Source organism: Primulina tabacum, chromosome 17 (assembly GCF_025594145.1).
Source record: "Primulina tabacum isolate GXHZ01 chromosome 17, ASM2559414v2, whole genome shotgun sequence".
Lineage (NCBI taxonomy): Eukaryota > Viridiplantae > Streptophyta > Magnoliopsida > Lamiales > Gesneriaceae > Primulina > Primulina tabacum.
This window is the reverse complement of record NC_134566.1, coordinates 2078726-2096842: the sequence shown is the minus strand read 5'-3', so window position 1 is coordinate 2096842 and position 18117 is coordinate 2078726. Positions and strand designations below refer to the sequence as shown.

The 18117-nt window shown below is 36.8% G+C and overlaps 1 protein-coding gene across 1 annotated transcript; it reads left to right on the top strand.

The window, feature by feature from the left end:
* The first annotated feature begins 11566 nt into the window (after window positions 1–11566).
* On the top strand, window positions 11567–14837 carry LOC142531337 (protein MET1, chloroplastic). The gene is made up of 7 exons (XM_075637436.1): window positions 11567–12013; window positions 12143–12249; window positions 12706–12800; window positions 12907–12983; window positions 13062–13182; window positions 14187–14246; window positions 14399–14837. The coding sequence occupies exons 1-7, from the start codon at window positions 11661–11663 to the stop codon at window positions 14537–14539; spliced, it is 954 nt and encodes a 317-aa protein (XP_075493551.1). The 5' UTR covers window positions 11567–11660; the 3' UTR covers window positions 14540–14837.
* The last annotated feature ends 3280 nt before the right edge of the window (window positions 14838–18117 follow it).

The following is an 18117-nucleotide window of genomic DNA, read 5'->3' as shown; positions in this document are numbered from 1 at the left end:
AAATCAGTAATCATAAAGCGTAATGCGGAAAAGTAGCGCTGGTCCTCGGGTTGTGTGCGCCTTCAGTCCAGTCAAATCACTCATCAAGTCCTCCCTCAATACCACCTGCATCCATCACACCTAGTGAGTCTAAAGACTCAACACACCATAATCTTTATAACGAGTAATACGTAATACAGTCAACATATAACGGTGAAAAATACTTGTACTTAAAATATCGTTTTCATGAAGATGCATAAACATAAACATTTTCGTAAACATTTTCATGATGCATAAAACTTTAAACATAAACATTTTCATAAAATACTTTTTTATGACATGCAATCATAAACCTTAACTTTTTCCTTTTTCCTCAACATGATATGACATAAAACCTTTAACATGATCATGAACATTTTCCTTTTCTTTTCCTCTTTTCTTTTGTTGAATTCAGATCGTTAATTGTGACTTTCCTGACATGAGATGACATGACGATGGATCCATCTACGTGAAACCTCAGTACTGGGCGGCGGAGGACACCAGCAACACTCTCACCGGTCAACTGGGCCCTGGCCTATCATGATCGAATAGAAATACGATCGTCGGGGCTCCCTCTGGGGCCTTCTCCCATAAATGGGCTCCCTCTGGGGCCTTCTCCCCTCACGATATTCCCATTCTTACCGCAAATCTCATAACCTCATAACCTCATATTCGTAACAATGGAAATACGATCGTCGGGCTCCCACTGGGACCATAACCCTCACGACATCGCCATCATTAACGAATTAGTCACAATCACTTCACTTCCTTCAACATTTATATTCTCACCACTTTATCAAAATCATGCATAACATAACATTTTGTTTTTGAAACCAAGCATGCGACATGTCTTTTAAATGTCTTCCTTAAATCATAAAATCCCTTAAACATTTAAAAATCATAATTTAATCATGAACATTTCATAAACATTTAAAAAAAATAATCATATTAACATAAAAACAGTATTTAGGGCACTGCCATGACCTTTACTAATTTCTAGGTGTAAAAAGACTGTTTTACCCATAGACTCGACATTTTACGTTTTCGACTTTTATCTTGATTTCATGAATCTAATATGTCCCAAATAATTATTTAAGCTTACGTGAATTTTTCCATAATTTTATTTGGCTTAAATGTTAGACTTTTTCAATTATCTTTTCTTAATTGTTTTAACGGTGTTTTAATCCCGAAAAAATACCAAACTTTAATATAAAATTCCTAAATTCTAAATTTAATATTTTTATATTATTTTAGCCCTTATGTACCCTGACTCGACCCCTGTGAGCCGCTTTCCAATTTTTCTTCTTATTAGAAATCCTAATTTGATACCTAAACTTCGATCCCGAGCCATCTCTTAATTTTATCGAGTTACCCTTGGACCATAACAAACCACAACCTGCCCAACATGCTGGAGTACCCTACTGGACCTAGGAAACTCACGGAAACCTAACCCAAAGCCAAAAACGAAGCACCCCAATTCACTCCTATTCTGGCCGAGGACTCCCCTTATAGCTAGGACTCTTCTTGTGCGTCCAGGCTCCTACCCGTGAGCCCAGACCCTGAACCAGTCACTCACCCACCTTCCTAGGACTCTAGTGCAACGCCTAGACCCGGCCCTTGAACCACAGACCGAGCCTCCTTCCCCCGCCCCTAGCTCGAGTCCTAGCCTGGCTAGGACTCTGCCCTTGACCCTTATCAGGCTAGGACTCTGCCCTTGACCCTTATCAGCCCCTAACCAAGCCCTGAACCCAAGCCAAGGCCAGCCCTCCCCCTTGTGCATGAAACCCGAGCCCTCCCCCTTGACAGCAACTCGCGGTTGCTTGTTCTTGTTTCTGCCGATTTTTGTGGTGTTTAGGGTGTGTTTGTGTGACTCTAAAACAGATGTAAACCACTCTTGATCCTTCCTTATGTCATGGCAGCCCCTTAACCAAACAATATACAAGTTATTGGATTCAAAAATCATGTTTTCTCATGTATACATGCCATATACCGAAAATTCTGAAAAATATTTCATGTTCTTCATGCACACAATAACTCAATCAATAATATGATATGATGGATGAGAAAAAGAGATGTATGGTGTGCCTTTGCATATTAATCGCACGATAAAAACATTGACGATTTGCGAAGAACGGCGACGAACGATCATGGCTTGAATTTCCTTGAAGAACCTTCAAACTTTTCTCTTAATTTTGTGATGTGTGTGCCGTGTAGAAATTGGGAGGAAAAGAATTCTGAATTTGTTGGGGAAGGGGGCGTGTAGTTGTAGGTTTAAGGGTGGGGTTTAACATATTTTATAGTCTAACTAATCACTAATTAGGCTTTAGCCTATTAAGTAGGTAATTTAGGCCCATTGGTGCTTAATTAGAATTTTAAAAATAGTTTTGTCTAATAAATTTTGTGAATTTATTCGCCGGATTGCCAATGCATTTGTATTTTTGTTGAAAATCCAACACCGATAAAATTTACGTCCCGACGTATAAAATCACTTCAAAACCCTTTATTTTCAAAAATACTAAAAACCATAAACTTTATTTTAAATAATTAAAAATAATTATTTAACTTTGAACATTCCTTAAAAATACCATTTTAATGCAACATGTAGAAAAATATATTTTAAACATGTCAATATGCACAACATAATTAATTAATGCAATTAAAACAATTAATTAAAATACAAAGAATTTAATAACTCAAATGCATGTGGTTCGCGTGGATCTTAAAATTTTCGGGGCGTTACAGATAAATATGCAGCATATAAGTGTGTATACTATGCTTGGATATCTCAGTCAGTACATCACGTACCCAGTACCTTATTAAAACAATCTGATACAAATTTTACTCGTTTGAACCTAGACAATACCAACATACTGAAATCACTACCAAGCAAGATCCAGAACCACTAAACATGCTTCAAAGTTCTTCCTAATGATTCTTATCAGTATTCAAGGCTTTCGAATGATACATGCGTCCGTCGTTAGCCCGCTATGACGTCTCGGTCTTTATTTTTTGGTTCACCGATCCCTCCTTGAGTCGAAACTAGCTCTAAAGCTTCCCATCACTAAAGTGTCCTAAAAACTGGCCGGAAAACCTAAGGTATATAACTAGAACTCGAGAGAGAGTAGCTGAGAGAAATCAGTGAAGGAAACAAATGAAATCGACTTCTATTTATAGGCTGCATCCAGACTAGTTCAGAATATCTGAACTCAATCTTATCTGCCACATGTTATAATCTCATCCGTCTAGTTGGATTTCTCGAGATAATGTAATGTGAAGTAGATTGGGTGATCCATTTTCAATTCTGTGAATCCCCAACATGTTGATCCTCAATTAATCAATTCTTTAATAATATTTAATTAACAACCCTTTAATCTTGTTTTAATTAGTATTTCATTCAAAATAAAGATTCGGGTCATTACACGAACAACCCAAGTCCCCAACTCGAACCAGAAGAAGGGAGTGCTGCATAATAACATGAGAAAGAGCTCTGCAGAAGAACGAAGAAGAGAGCACTGCAGTGAAGACTGAAGGCTCCAAAATCCAAATAATCAAGTAAGATATTTAGGCTACGTTTGGTATGTGTGATAGGATAAGTAAATGTTTAGTAACCAGAGTGATTAAAAAATAAGATATATGAATTAATAGTATGGTGTGATAAATAACATGGTGTTTGGTATGGTTTTAAAATGATAGATTAATTTTGTAAATTTTATTGTAATGACCAAAATGCTCCAAAGGACATATAGTAATTGAGATAATTGTGCTTCTTGTTCGGTACAATTTTTTAGACATGGATAAGTAGTGAGTAAGTATTTATTTTACTAAAATACCCTTCCAACTTCAAATCTGGGGTACAAATTTGACCCACGAAATTTTCTTCCTGAACCCAAATTCTAACCCTTACATCCTCTGTTGGTGGAACACTCTCTTTCCGATTTCTGATTTCATCACCGTGGGTTCGCACAATTATATGGACTGACGACGATTGAGAAGGTGAATTTCTTACACACGAACTGCTAAAATGTTTTGTGCATACCTCAATTTCATTTTTCTTCCACCAATTACAGTTGTCATACGATTTCAGGTTTTTTTTGTTCTATAACGGAATTGTTGTTGTGCATCGTTTTGTTTAGATTTGTTCAACGGTGATTCGAATGTTGTCAACGTATTGACCAGTTTCAAACTGATGTCCGTGAAGACTTGTATAACCTAGTTAATCGAAGAGATGGTGATGTCTTCTAAGTCTCTATTTTGGAATTTTTTTTATAAATATTTTAGATTTGCGGATTGGCAGTTGAGACCTTTTTTTTGTTCTTTTTTCAATTTTTGTGTATTATCTTTGGTATGTTAATCTGACCATATTACCAATCCAACGGATAGGTTAGATTCCATTAAAATACATTGCTAATGTTTTTCATGAATGTAAAGTGACATGTTCCAATCTCCCTTTATGTCTATTTATGTTTGTTTGTTATTGTGTGAAGAATATCTTCAATGCGAATCCAATATTTTGATATATCATTGGCTTAAATATGATGTAAAAATATATTAAGTATGTTAGTAAAAAAATGTTCTGTATGACAGTTTATGGATTTGTGTAGTTAATTTATGTTGATTGGTTGAAATGACTTAGTTGTACTTATATATACTATTAACTCTTCCCGGGTCTCTGATGAAACATCTTTGAATGGAGCCTAAAACCTATGTTGTTTTTATTGGAAGAAAGGCTGATGTATATGAAAAGTGGTGTGAAGCAAACTCCGAAGTTTATAGATTTCCTGGGGCTTGTTTCAAAGGGTATGAGACTAGGAAAGAGGCCGAGAAAGCATTTGAGAGTTATTTAAAAACAACTTCTGATGAAACTTCATGCTCACAGCCTAATTTGTCCACTTCAAATCCGAATGCTACTGGTGACGATGAACGTAAGCCTTGTAAAAAACTAGGTGATTTACTGCAAGCTATATCAGATTCAACTCGTGAAAATCGCAATCTAGCGAAGAAAATGGAGAAGAACTCCCAAGAGATAGCTATGTTGTTGGAGCAAATGGAATTGAGCGAGGAGTAATAGATGACTTCTGATTATGAAGTTTACTTCTTTCTTAGTATTTCCACGTAAGTATGTGTGGTACAAATTTTCTAATTATCTTCAATGTGTGATGTACTTAATTTGTATGCACATAATATTTAAGTGTGCACTACGTTTTGCTGCTGTCAGTTGACGTTGGAAGGAGATTTTATTTAAATGTGTACTTTGTTTACGGTTGTACAAACCTTTCACTGATCATCAGCTTTATTTTGTGTAATATTGCTTCCTTCATAGTTGTATATCCATGAATCAGTGACTGTCGTATTGATTAGTTGAACTATATCCTACAACTTTCTACTTCAATGTTCTCAAACTTCGGTAATGCATCAGTTTAAATTATTTTACGATTTATTTGCAGATTAGTGGTGAAAGTGTATGTATTCAATCTCGTGTGCGCCAAGAGGTATAGCAGCATGTACAATTGGACCGATAACTACATTTTTGGTTGGTTTGTAAACACTATTATTAATGTAAATATTTGACCAAGTATTAATTGCTAATATCTATCACCCTGGGACCCTTATGTTAAAATTTGATTTGCATATCTTCTTTGGACTTGACGTACATATCTGCAAAATTGAGGGAACAGGTTGAAAGACTTGTAATTACTACAAGCAGTTGGGTGAGTTATGGTACATTAAATTTCTATATTTAAAGACCTTTTCTTACTGATGCTCGCACGTACAGATCGTCCAATTTCATATGTATTTATGAGCAGTTCCCAAAACATTTCTGTTACTTTTAATTTTGGTTCTGAAGATACTGTCACAAGCCCCTACATTGTGCCGCTGATTGATCTGTGTTCCGATGATGAAACGAACAAGGTTCAGAAAGGTGAGAAATGTGAAGTGAAATGTCAGGGTGTTGAAATTCTTGAACCTTCATCTGATTTGCCAAACAGGAGGAAGAAAATGAAGTTATGTCACCCAACAATGAAGCTACAGCCCGACTGTAAAGAAGAAGATGACACCACCAAGGTCAAAGTTCATCGTGGTACCAAAGGTGAAGAGTACAATATAAAATTGGCTGGCCATGGCGAATCGGCCATCCTCGTAATTGACCTCACCACTGAGTCCAGTGGGTAGCAGGTTTAAGATTAGAAAAAGTTTCGTTCTTTCCCCACATTTTTGAATCCATGGTATAGTACTATCCCTTTTGACGCCATGTTAGTAGATTAGGCACGTTGTTAGTACTGTCTCCAACGGTGGGGAAGAGCAGACTTTGTACCAACATTTTGTATATGAACGTTGAAAAGTAATGAGAAAGGAGTGTTATTAAGCTAAAAAATCCTATTATTTTTTGTGCAGTTGTTCTTTTTTTTTCTGCTAAACCTCATAATTGCACAGTCAACGTACAACATGTGCATTTTCCTTCATTTTATGTTGTGTATACGAATGCATTCATGTTGAGGATAATAAAAAGCTATCACAATTTCATTAAGTACCACTGTGATGAACAAAAGTTACCACAAATGCATAACTTGTTTGAAATCATACACCTACATATACTACTTTTTACACAAGGAGAAGGTGCTTATCCATGAAACATACTCAAAATGAACAAAACACATAACCAAAACAAGTACTGGTTCAATGACCTTCAAAAAGACTGGAAGCATAGAGGTGATACATGTACGATTCAAAATTATTCATCTTCACAAAATACACATCTTCTTCACCCATTACTGTCCGGCCAAAAGCCTATTCACCAAAAAAATCTTTCCGCAATGACCTAATCGTTGAAACAGAGCCAAGTCGTTGTGGTTGTTAAACAAAAACTTAGCAGCAAGCACTTGCTCGTCCTCCGAAAGATGAGTCATCTCGTCCAACGCATTCAACACCTGATCTTGTGCCTCTGAAAGCTTGTCCTCTGAAGCAAGCTTCTTGATCAAATCTGTCATTGTGGTTTTCGTTATGTCGGCGAGGTTTTTGATGGCTTCAACAATTGTCTGTTCATCGTTAGTGGCTTTCTTGCTTTTCTTAATCTTCGAAGTTACACATTCCTTAGTTTTTGATAATGTCGTATTAGTCTCAGATTTAGAGTCTTCATCAGCATCAACTGTGTTAAATTCAGGTGTCTCAGCAAGCCACACAGCAATACGTAGTTCATTATCTATGTTTAGGACCTCATGAAGTGCATTCTCGAAATTGGTTGCGCGCTCACCTGTAGCACGATCATTTCCAAATATCTCACACCAGTCATGGTAATGTGTCCACTGCTTGTGTCTCATTGAACGTAACGTTGGGTTGGTCTACGACAAATCAAAAAATTAAACAAGAAAATTCAACTACGTAACAAATATTAACTAAACATTGAAAACAATACTTTGACGATTGCCTCTCATGTCTCGTCCGTGACATCGATTGTGTTATTAGAATCATTCCAGCCCACACTACTTTTACTTAATAATGTAACTATAGTACTATATGTTTTCTTCTACACGTGAATCTTGGAATTGATATGTGGATTTCCACGTAAGCTATTCCCGGGGATAGATTCCTGCATTGCATTCTCCAGCAGATTTAAATAACCAGCCTTAAATCCATTCTCACTTTTCCATCCCTTTGTTATGACATCTTTCAGTGCTTGTATTAGAACTTCTTCTTCTCGAGCATTCCAACTACGTCGTGTCTTGTCTTGTTTTTTGCTCCTACCGACAACGCTCGCGGACGATGCACCACTATCCATATACAGTTGATTGAGTTCTTTCTCTGCCTCTGTACAAAACACAACATACTTCAACTGTGTCATAATGCTTGACGAAGTAACTACGGAAAAATGAAGCAAACTATAGTGCCAAAGCTATATTGAACAATTTTTTTAAAAACAAACATTGCAGAACAAAAGTGAATAATGTCAGAACCTTGGTAAATTGACCATAAAAAAACCAATACAAAGAAATTGAAAGTACAATAGCGAATACTTGAAATGAAATACAAGAGAGTTTATTGTTCATGTTCCACATTGACATTGCAAACTCGTCTCTCCAAGCATCCCACAAAATTGAAGACTCCAAACTGTTAATGTAAGCATTTTGTGTGTCATTAATCAGGATACCAACATAATCTTCAACGTTTTCCATTGGATCTTCATCCATTTGAGTTCGTATGAAATTGTGTAATAGAATGCAAGCCAAAATTATATGGTTATGAACTTTTAGTGGGTAAAATGAAGGACTTCGAAGGATAGCTCATCTTTTTTTCAACAAACCAAATGCTCTTTCAATTACGTTCCGAGCTTGAGAGTGTCTCCAATTCAACAACTCCTTGTAATCTTGAAGACCGCAAGCACGATTGCCCCAAGCATCGCGATGATACCTAACACGACGATACGGCGTCAAGAAACCCTCAGCATTTGCATATCTATTATCACATAGATAATAACAACATGTGTTTCGGTAACATCAATAATTAAGACGTTGACAAATCTTTGTGACCAAATCATTAGTTGAAACTCTTGCTACAAAACGAAACAAGAAATCGAATCTTCACAAATACAGATATAACCTCGTGGAACTCTCAATGAATCATCCATGTTTAGCGCATCTCTTAAAACTTGAGCATCTGCCACATATCCCTCCCAGCCCGTTAGAGCGTAGATGAAATTCATATTGCGGTCACATACCCCCAATACATTCACCGCAATAGTACATTTTTGATTTCTATATCTTGCTTTATCTCGGCAAGGGACATGACACCGATATGGGTTCCATCCATTAATGCGCCGAGGCAACCCAGTAAGCAATGTGTAAATAACATATATATCATCGAACCACATATTAACGAAACCGAACTTCAAAAATAAACGATCCAAATGAGGTATTACCTTAAAACACATCCATGTTTCGTTTCTACAATCTTCATCGACAAGAGACGACTTGACAAGGAGTAGTGGATGTAACTTTAGCAACTCTTTAAGAACATCATGAAAATGAGCACTAACTGTCTGTCCACTACGTATGTAATCATGCCTAGCTACCTGATTTTTTTTATGATGCGCCAATATAGACAAGAACATGACCACTTTCTCTTCGACTTGTACGTATCTTGAATCACCTAACCCTCCTAAGTTTGTTAACAAATAACAGAGTCGTGCAAACGCGCTTTGATTCATCCTTAAGTTAGTCACACATTGGATATCTCCGACTTCAATAATCCTATGCAAATTGCTCAATTGAGCATTTACTATTTCGATCATGCTGTACGAAGCAGCTTCTCTTCGACGGACACGACTGGTAATTGAGACCATTCATGTATGCTCTCGTATTAGGAGACATATTGAGACCATTCGTGTATGTTCTCGTATTAGGAGACATAACATCAAAAAAGATCGACATAACATATGGTTGACCAGGAGAAGGATTACAATTTTTCTACGTTGCTCCATGTTGTCAGTAAACTCAACCGAAAACTGGAAATTTACGTGTGATTACCAAACAAATGACATGAACATTGTAAACTAACACATGTGATTTAATGGATACGCGATTAACGGACATGGATGTTAACCAAAATGCACAATGCAAAATTGTATTTCAATTATCAGCTCTCAAAAATTCCATACATTTTCTGTTACGAAATGTATATTTCAAAATTAAATTGTTAGTAAGAAAAAATAAGACTTATGCACTATCAATTACGTAGAGATTGCTAAAGAAAATAAAGGAAATTACTTTCTTTCCACTGTCATAAACAAAATGCAGAAAACGTTGGTTCAAAAATTTTTGGGGAACTTCACAACTAACCCAACATCACTTCCATAGGCTCCCAATTAGAAATAAATGAGACGAAAATTCAGCAGAAATCATTATTGTCCCGAATAAGAAGCGGGAAAATGAAGTCTTCGACCAAAAAAACCCATTTCAAGATCTACAACATTTACCTCCAGAAACGGAAGCTTCCAAGATGGCTGCAGACGACAGAAAAGTATTTCACACTTCAACAGTGTCGACGCCTTGAGAAATACGAGAGCCAGGCATTGAAGAGAGACGAGAAGAGGTTGATATTTTATGTTGGTGAGATAAAGGGTAAATTGGGGAGGGGAAACATAAATATGTACTACTGTTCATGTCAGGATTGGGTATACCATCAAAAATTTGGGACTACTTTCTCTTCTTTTCATGGCCATACAGTGAATATCACGGGCTGGAAGTTATCACTTGTCACCTAAAAAACCAATCAAACAACGGATAATACATTATTTCTTCCTTAGTCCTCCTTAGTCCTCCGATAATCACTCCTACCAAACATAGCCTTATATACATAAAAAATACACATGTATACTATTTAAGATACTGAAATTTAAAAGTTACTAAACAATAATGATTTCTGAAATCTTGTTTGGATATAAATTTAATTAAAAAATTAATGAAACGCTAATAAAGTATATCTTGTATGATTCTGTATGAACTATGAAATGGTCTCTAAACCACTGCCCACATCATTTTTTGTCCAAATGATGGAGTCACTGTAGCCAAAGAGGTAACTGAATCATGATTACTTTTATTTTTCAAGTTTCACTGTGATTATTGGGGTTGTGAGTACGAGAAACTGCAGTTAATGATGTGCCTTGTGCCCTTGACAGTTTATGTGAAACTATTGGTGAATCTGTTTCAAAAGATCTTCAACTTCTTTTAATATAATCAATTATATGTTAAGGGAAAAATCTTTCAACTCTTGTCACACATGAGGTTCAGCATATATTAACACATTCTTTATACCTGTTTGTTTAGGTTGAGTTGGAGGATCCAGTGGAAAACATTGGTGCTAAATTGGTGAGGCAAGCAGCTGCAAACACTAACGACTTGGCTGGAGATGGAATTTCTTTTTCGAGTCTTGTCCCTCTTCTTGGTCATTCCTGTATTATTGACGTGATTTTCATGTTTTGTTCCAATTTTCTCCTTGATTTCTTGCTTCTGTATTTTTTTATTCTGGTGGTTGTGCTCATGTTGCCTATTTGGTGCATGTTATCTGAATGAGTATGTCACCTTTTAATACAGCAACGTTAGTTAGGGATGAGATTGGGCGGGCTAAACTTAGACAAGGCTGACAAGGAAGTTTTGGGCCACTCTTCCATTTGTGTACAAGATATTCTTTTGTAGTTTTCTATTATGCTTCCCGATATAGCAGTCGTTCGAGAGCACTTCAATTTTCCTGCCTGGTGGTCTGGCCTGATTATTTTGTTTGTACTGATAAAAAAAAACGTGTTTTTTAGAGTAATGGCAAAATTTGAGATGATAAATATTAGTTTAAAATAAATGATTTGAGTCAAATTTCTCTTAAATTGGTGAATCATCTGATTAAATTTCATGTCCCTTATTCCAGTTTTTTTTTTAATTTTTTATTTGAAGTCCTGAATGAAATTTCTCTAGTTTCGGGATTATCTTGAAATGTGAGAAACTACAGGGGCGTAAAGTGATATTTGTTTCCTTATTTTAATGTTATAAACATAATTTTTAAAAAAATAAGAAAATACAATCGGAATCGTTTGGCGACGTGGCAGAACCATTTTACATTTGAACGGCTCACCGTAGCCACTCCTCCCTCTCATCTCTTCCATGGCTTCGTGTGGCCTTTGTTCTTCCCCACCCCTGACCGCCGCAGCTACTTCTCAACCCACCAAGCAATACCCATCACTCTATTCGGTCATCAAGCTCAAGAATCATCAATTTCTCACCCCGCCGATCACTTTCTGCAATCATCCAAAACCTTCCGTTTTGGTGGTTAGAGCCTCTGAGACCCCGAAATCCGGTTCGGAATATGAAGAGTATGAAGTTGAGTTGATTCAGCCATTTGGGTTGAAATTCATAAAAGGTAGGGACGGAGGGACTTACATTGACGCCATTGCAGCTGGTGGGTCCGCTGATAAATCTGGCAAGTTCTCTGTTGGGGATAGAGTGATTGCTACCAGGTACTTTGCTTTTATGTTTCGCTATTTTGACATGATGAGTGATGATTGTGCTTCAAACTGTTGGGTGCTTGCTTTCGGGATTATTCCTCTTTTTCTTGGTTGGATAAAAGTAGTTTGAGTATGATGCAGTGCAGTTTTTGGGGATGAAATATGGCCAGCTGCTGAGTACGGAAGAACAATGTACACCATTCGGCAAAGAATAGGTCCACTGCTCATGAAAATGCAAAAGAGAGATGGTATGTGATGGAGACACTTTAGACCCATTTGACATGAACTCCATTTTTGTCAAGCTTGAGTTTTTTATAAACGGTCAAAAGATTATGAAATAGATTTTTGAATGCATCGATTATAAATTAGCTTAGTGAGTGTTACGAACTTGGAAACTCATTGGCCTAGATATATATGTTCATGAAATTTTTTAACAAAGAGACTTGAGTTTAACATGTTTGCTCTCCTCAACACGCTATTGCACAGAACCTGGTGTGTGTATGGAGCCATTTAATTTTTTAAGGAAACCTGAAATTGATTCTACAAGAGAATTCTTAGAAGATTCATTTGATCATTAACGTCTCATGTATCTGTTAGAAACTCTGAAATATTAAAGATATAACATCCCAACCAACTTAAGCTTTTAATTGGAGGATTTATTCATATCATCCGTATGTGATCATTTTTTGCCTTGCTAATATCAGGGAAGTTGGATAACACCGGTGAATTGACGGAAAAGGAAATAATAAGAAATGAGAGGAACGCAGGTTTTATTAGTAACAAAGTTCGGGAAATTCAAGTGAGTTGTGTATTTCTTGAAATATAGTTACAAGTTGATGTTTCTATTTGTTCACCAACCCAATGATTAATCATTGGAGCACTGCTTTGAACTTGACTGTATATAGTTGCAAAACTACGTAAGGAAAAAAGAACAGAAGGAGCAAAGAGAGAAGGACCTTCGTGAAGGATTGCAGCTTTACAAGTAAGACCCATGTAGCATAGTCATGAATCTCACATAAACCTATGACCAATCATTTGTTTCTTTGAACCATCACTGAAGGATTGGAAAATACAATGAGGCTTTAGAGAAGTTTGAGTCGGTATTAGGTTCTAAACCCGAACCAGAGGAATCTGCTGTAGCGAGTTACAATGTAGCTTGCTGTTATTCAAAGCTTAATCAGGTAACTTTGTAGATGCTTAAACCAATTTTTGTTTGCAGTTCTGGTTTAAGTTATCATATGATACTATGTTTCTAAATGTCTCATTTAATCTCCTCCACCAGCAACATCCCAATCTCAGTTACTTTATGTTACTTATATTGTATATTGTGCTAAAAGGTTTCTCTTTTAACTCAGTTTGTGTTAGATCCCACAAGCTTCATAGATGCTTTTTTTGCCAATCTTTCTAGTTTAATGCTGAAGGAACTGGAGTTCAAAGATTTTAAATTCCTTTTAGAAGAAGAGATCACAGGCTTCTATCATCTTATTTTGTAAATTAATGAGACTTTGTTTTAAAGGTTTGGGAGTTGAAAATGGCCTAAGAGCAGAGGGCCAAATTTAGCTGATTCAAAAATTCTCATTTTCAAACAAGTTTCTGCACACCAGATCAGTCTAAAACAGTTTTGCATTGTTGCAAAAAGTTGCAGGTTGAAAATGGTTAGTAAATCAAGTATGTGGGTGGATAGAAAAAAATGTAGAACTTGTGGATAAATATTGCGGAAATTAAAAGCTGTAAAGTAGACATGAGATTTTTTTTCACTGTCAACAAACCTCCGTATGAAACTGTAAGGTGCATCTGTTACTATCAAGCTAAATATTGGGTAGTTGTGAACCATTGGTGAAACATGAAGCATGATAATATACACACTTTAATCCATTTTAGATGGTTGATGTTTGAACCATTTGCAAGTCTTCTTCTACATTTATTATTACATCTTATGCAGCATTAACTGATTGTTCTCCAGATATCTTGTATTTTAGCTGGATATATATCATATCTATTATACTAGGGCACATGGCAAAATTTATTGAATAGAGCAAATAATATGGCACCAAGCGTAGTACAAAATTGATCCATGTTTAAGTTGCTTATAAACTTAGTCAAACACCCTGATGGCATTCAATCTCAGCATAATTGTTGTAGCTTACAGTTTAGATCCCTTACTGTCTTCTCTTACTCGTGCCAGATAAAAGCTGCACTTTCAGCTCTTGGTGATGCCTTGAAAGATGGATTTGAAGACTTTAAGGTAAGTTGACAGGATCAAAATCCAAATGTAGCTATTATTCTATAATAGAAATCTGTTTTCTTATCTGGGGCAATTTCACAAATATTATCTTGGTGCATTCAACTCTTGTTCAGATATTTTTTGAGTTGATCCCATGTTACCACTATTGACAGAGAATCCGAACAGATCCTGACCTTGCTAATGTAAGGAAAACTGATGAATTTGAGTCTCTTTTGAAGAAATATGATGAATCATTTATAAATGAAAACGCCATCAATGCGATTAAATCTCTATTTGGGTTCAACAAGAAGTGAAAGCTGGTTTCACATACACATTACCAGAGACCAGGGTTCATTTACACAGACAAATTCAAACGGAATTGATGTGTTATTCATGCAAGATCACTTGACCTCGAGATGGAGTCCCATTCTCGGATTTTCTGTGTAGACCTTCCTCAGTTTAGTGTTCAGTGACATCCTGATACTTCTGGAAGGAAATCCTTCATTTATTTTTCCATCATATGTAATTATGGTTACAAAAAGGATGTATGAAGGATTTGAGTTTTAATTATTTATCCAAAGTTCTCCTAGAAAAGAATACTTATCCATGAAACCTTTTGATTCTGATAATTATCATAGTTCGACTCATTCCACACATCACTGATGTGTAGCCTATAAAAGTATATTCAGTTTTCATGGCTTAGAATTTTATCAGGTGTCATTAGGTTTCGAAGGTGAATTGGATGGCTAGGGTGAGTGAGGTCATATGCAACTCTCTCGCCAGGAGTCACTAAGTCACGACATCATCTTTTAACAAGATTGTGAAGAAATAAAATCATTTCTAACCAGGCAAACTCTTTCCCAATCACATATGAGTTTCTCCGAAAGGAACATAAGAATATGACACGTATCCGGACCCTTGAATCTTGATGGATAAAATTTAATTTTGTCCTAAATGATGCGATCGTGAATTATCAAACTCCTAAAAAGTATGGGATCCACTAAAATTTTCGGAAGGACGAATAACAAGAGGCGAAACAAGAAGTTGTTGGGAACTTACACCGAAGCGATGTCGATCACGATGATAATAGCACCCAAAAAATGCGGAATAAAATAATCAATAAGACCACAAAGATTTACGTGGTTCACCCAATAAAGGCTACGTCCACGGAGCTACTGCAACTTTTATAACTGGAAGAAATATTACAACAAGTGTATACACAAATACACTCAATATTTCTCACTCCCAAACCCGAGTATACCAAGAAAAATAATTTTTCTAACTCACACAAGAGAAAAAAACTCTCTTTTTTCTCTCTTATTTACGAAGCTTTGTAATTGCTTTGTTTGTTTTGGATGGATATCAATTGAGATGGGGGAGAAATAGAGCTCCAGTGCATGTGAAACCAAATACAATTTCTATCGGCCATCAACCATTCATTGACAATGTGCATTTTGCTACCTGCCACATTTGAAAACAAAATGCTAGCTGTCACATTTGAAAAGCATGCAGAATACTTTGGTCCACCATCTTACCTAACATTTCTCCCACTTGAAGACTTGATTTCAATCATGTCTTCACACCATCATTGCATCAGCTTATATATCTCTATTTATACTTGCAGTCCAACTGAAGTTGAACACAACTTCAGTTTGTCAATGGTTACCGTCTTCGTGAGCATATCAGCTGGATTTTTACTTCCAGGAATCTTCTCCAGCATCAAGACTCCATCTTCCAGCACTGATATGATAAAATGGTACCTAACCTGTATATGCTTTGTCCTAGCATGATAAACAGGATTTTTTGCTAAGTGAATAGCACTCTGACTGTCACAGTGTAATTTTCTACTCTCAAGCTTCTGACCCAATTCCTCCAGAAAGGATCTCAACCATATCATCTCCTTACTAGCTTCTGTAACTGCAACATACTCAGCCTCAGTAGTCGAAAGCGCAACAATCTTTTGCAGCTTAGACGCCCAGCTTACAGCTGTACCACCTAATGTGAATACATATCCAGTAGTACTTTTCCTGCCATCCAGGTCACCACCCATATCGGCATCAACAGAACCCTGTAAGTCCAATTTTGACCTCCTGAAGCATACAGTACAACTAGCAGTACCTTTCAAATACCTGAGAATCCACTTAACTGCTTCCCAGTGTTGCTTTCTTGGATTACTCATAAACCTGCTCACAACTCCCACTGCATGTGCTATGTCTGGTCTTGTACACACCATTGCATACATGAGGCTTCCGACAGCAGAAGCATAAGGAAGCTTATTCATATAAGCCTGCTCCTGCTCCGTCGATGGTGATTGTGCTTTGGTTAGTTTGAAATGACTAGTCAAAGGAGTACTCATAGATTTAGCTTCATCCGTATTAAATTTGCTAACCACCTTTTTCACGTACTCTTCTTGAGATAACTTCAAGAATCCATTCACCCGGTCTCTAAAGATCCTCATTCCAAGGATTTGCTTTGCAGCACCCAAATCTTTCATGGCAAATTCCTTCGATAAATCTTTCTTGAGTTTATCAATTTCTTCTAGACAAGCTCCATCTATCAGTATATCATCTACATATAGCAGTAGTATGATATAAGAACCATCAAGCTTATTCACGTAACAACAGTGATCGGCTTGACACCTTAGGAAACCATTTTCACTCATGAATCTATCAAACTTCTTGTACCACTGTCTAGGAGCTTGTTTGAGACCATACAAGCTCTTCTGAAGTTTGCACACCATTTTCTCTTTCCTCGTACTTCAAAGCCCTGTGGTTGCTTCATATAAATTTCTTCATCTAGATCACCATGAAGAAACGCAGTATTTACATCCAACTGCTCCAAATGTAAGTCTTCCTTTGCCACTAGTCCAAGTATAGTCCTGATAGTGGTTAATTTAACCACCGGAGAGAAAATCTCGGTGTAATCAATTCCTTTCCGTTGTTGGAAGCCTTTTACAACAAGTCTTGCCTTGTACCGCTTGCTACCATCATGCTCTTCTTTTAACCGGTGCACCCACTTGTTATGTAACGCCTTTTTTTCTTGTGGAAGTTCTGTCAACTCCCACGTCTGATTGGATGACAGTGAATACATCTCATCTTCTATGACCAACTCCCACTTGGTTGAATCATCATTTTGCATTGCCTCTTCATAGGTATCCGGTTCACCTTTGTCTGTCAGCAAAATATAGTGAAGTGCAGGGGAGTACCTCTCAGGTGGTCTAATGGTTCTCAAAGATTTCCTGAGTTCAATCACCGGAGTTTGTGGGTCATCATCTTGTGCAGTTTCTTCTTCATTTTCCTGGTTACTGGTTTTCGATTCATTCACATGAATATATGTCAATGGCACTTCATCAGTCTTCTTGACTTCAGGACATTCATCTCCAGCTCCAATATCTGACTTGTCCTTGTACAAAAGTTGCTCATTAAAGATTATATCCCTGCTCCGAATGATCTTCCGATTTTGGTCATCCCAGAAACGATAACCAAATTCATTATCTCCATAACCAATAAAGAAGCACTTATTTGATTTCGGATCAAGTTTTGTTCTGCTTGCTGAATCAATATGAACATAGGATAGACATCCAAACACTTTCAAGAAAGAAATGTTTACTTCTTTGCCGCTCCATACCTCTTCGGGTATTCTGCAGTCAAGCGGTATCGAAGGTCCTCTATTGATCAGATATGCTGCAGTGTTAACAACATCAGCCCAGAATGATTTTGGCAATCTAGAATACAATCTCATGCTCCTTGCGCGTTCATTCAAGGTCATGTTCATCCTTTCAGCTACACCATTCTGTTGAGGTGTACCAGGAATGGTTTTCTCCATCTTGATCTCGTTCTGTGCACAATATTTCTTGAACTCATCATCTTCATATTCTCCACCATTGTCAGAC

What these genes read in the sequence shown, in the direction of transcription:
- LOC142531337 (XM_075637436.1), top strand. Translation starts at nt 11,661, where the DNA reads ATGGCTTCGTGTGGCCTTTGTTCTTCCCCACCCCTGACCGCCGCAGCT. An exon ending in GATAGAGTGATTGCTACCAG is followed by an intron (nt 12,014 to 12,142) that starts GTACTTTGCTTT and finishes AGTATGATGCAG; the next exon opens with TGCAGTTTTTGGGGATGAAA. An exon ending in GAAAATGCAAAAGAGAGATG is followed by an intron (nt 12,250 to 12,705) that starts GTATGTGATGGA and finishes TGCTAATATCAG; the next exon opens with GGAAGTTGGATAACACCGGT.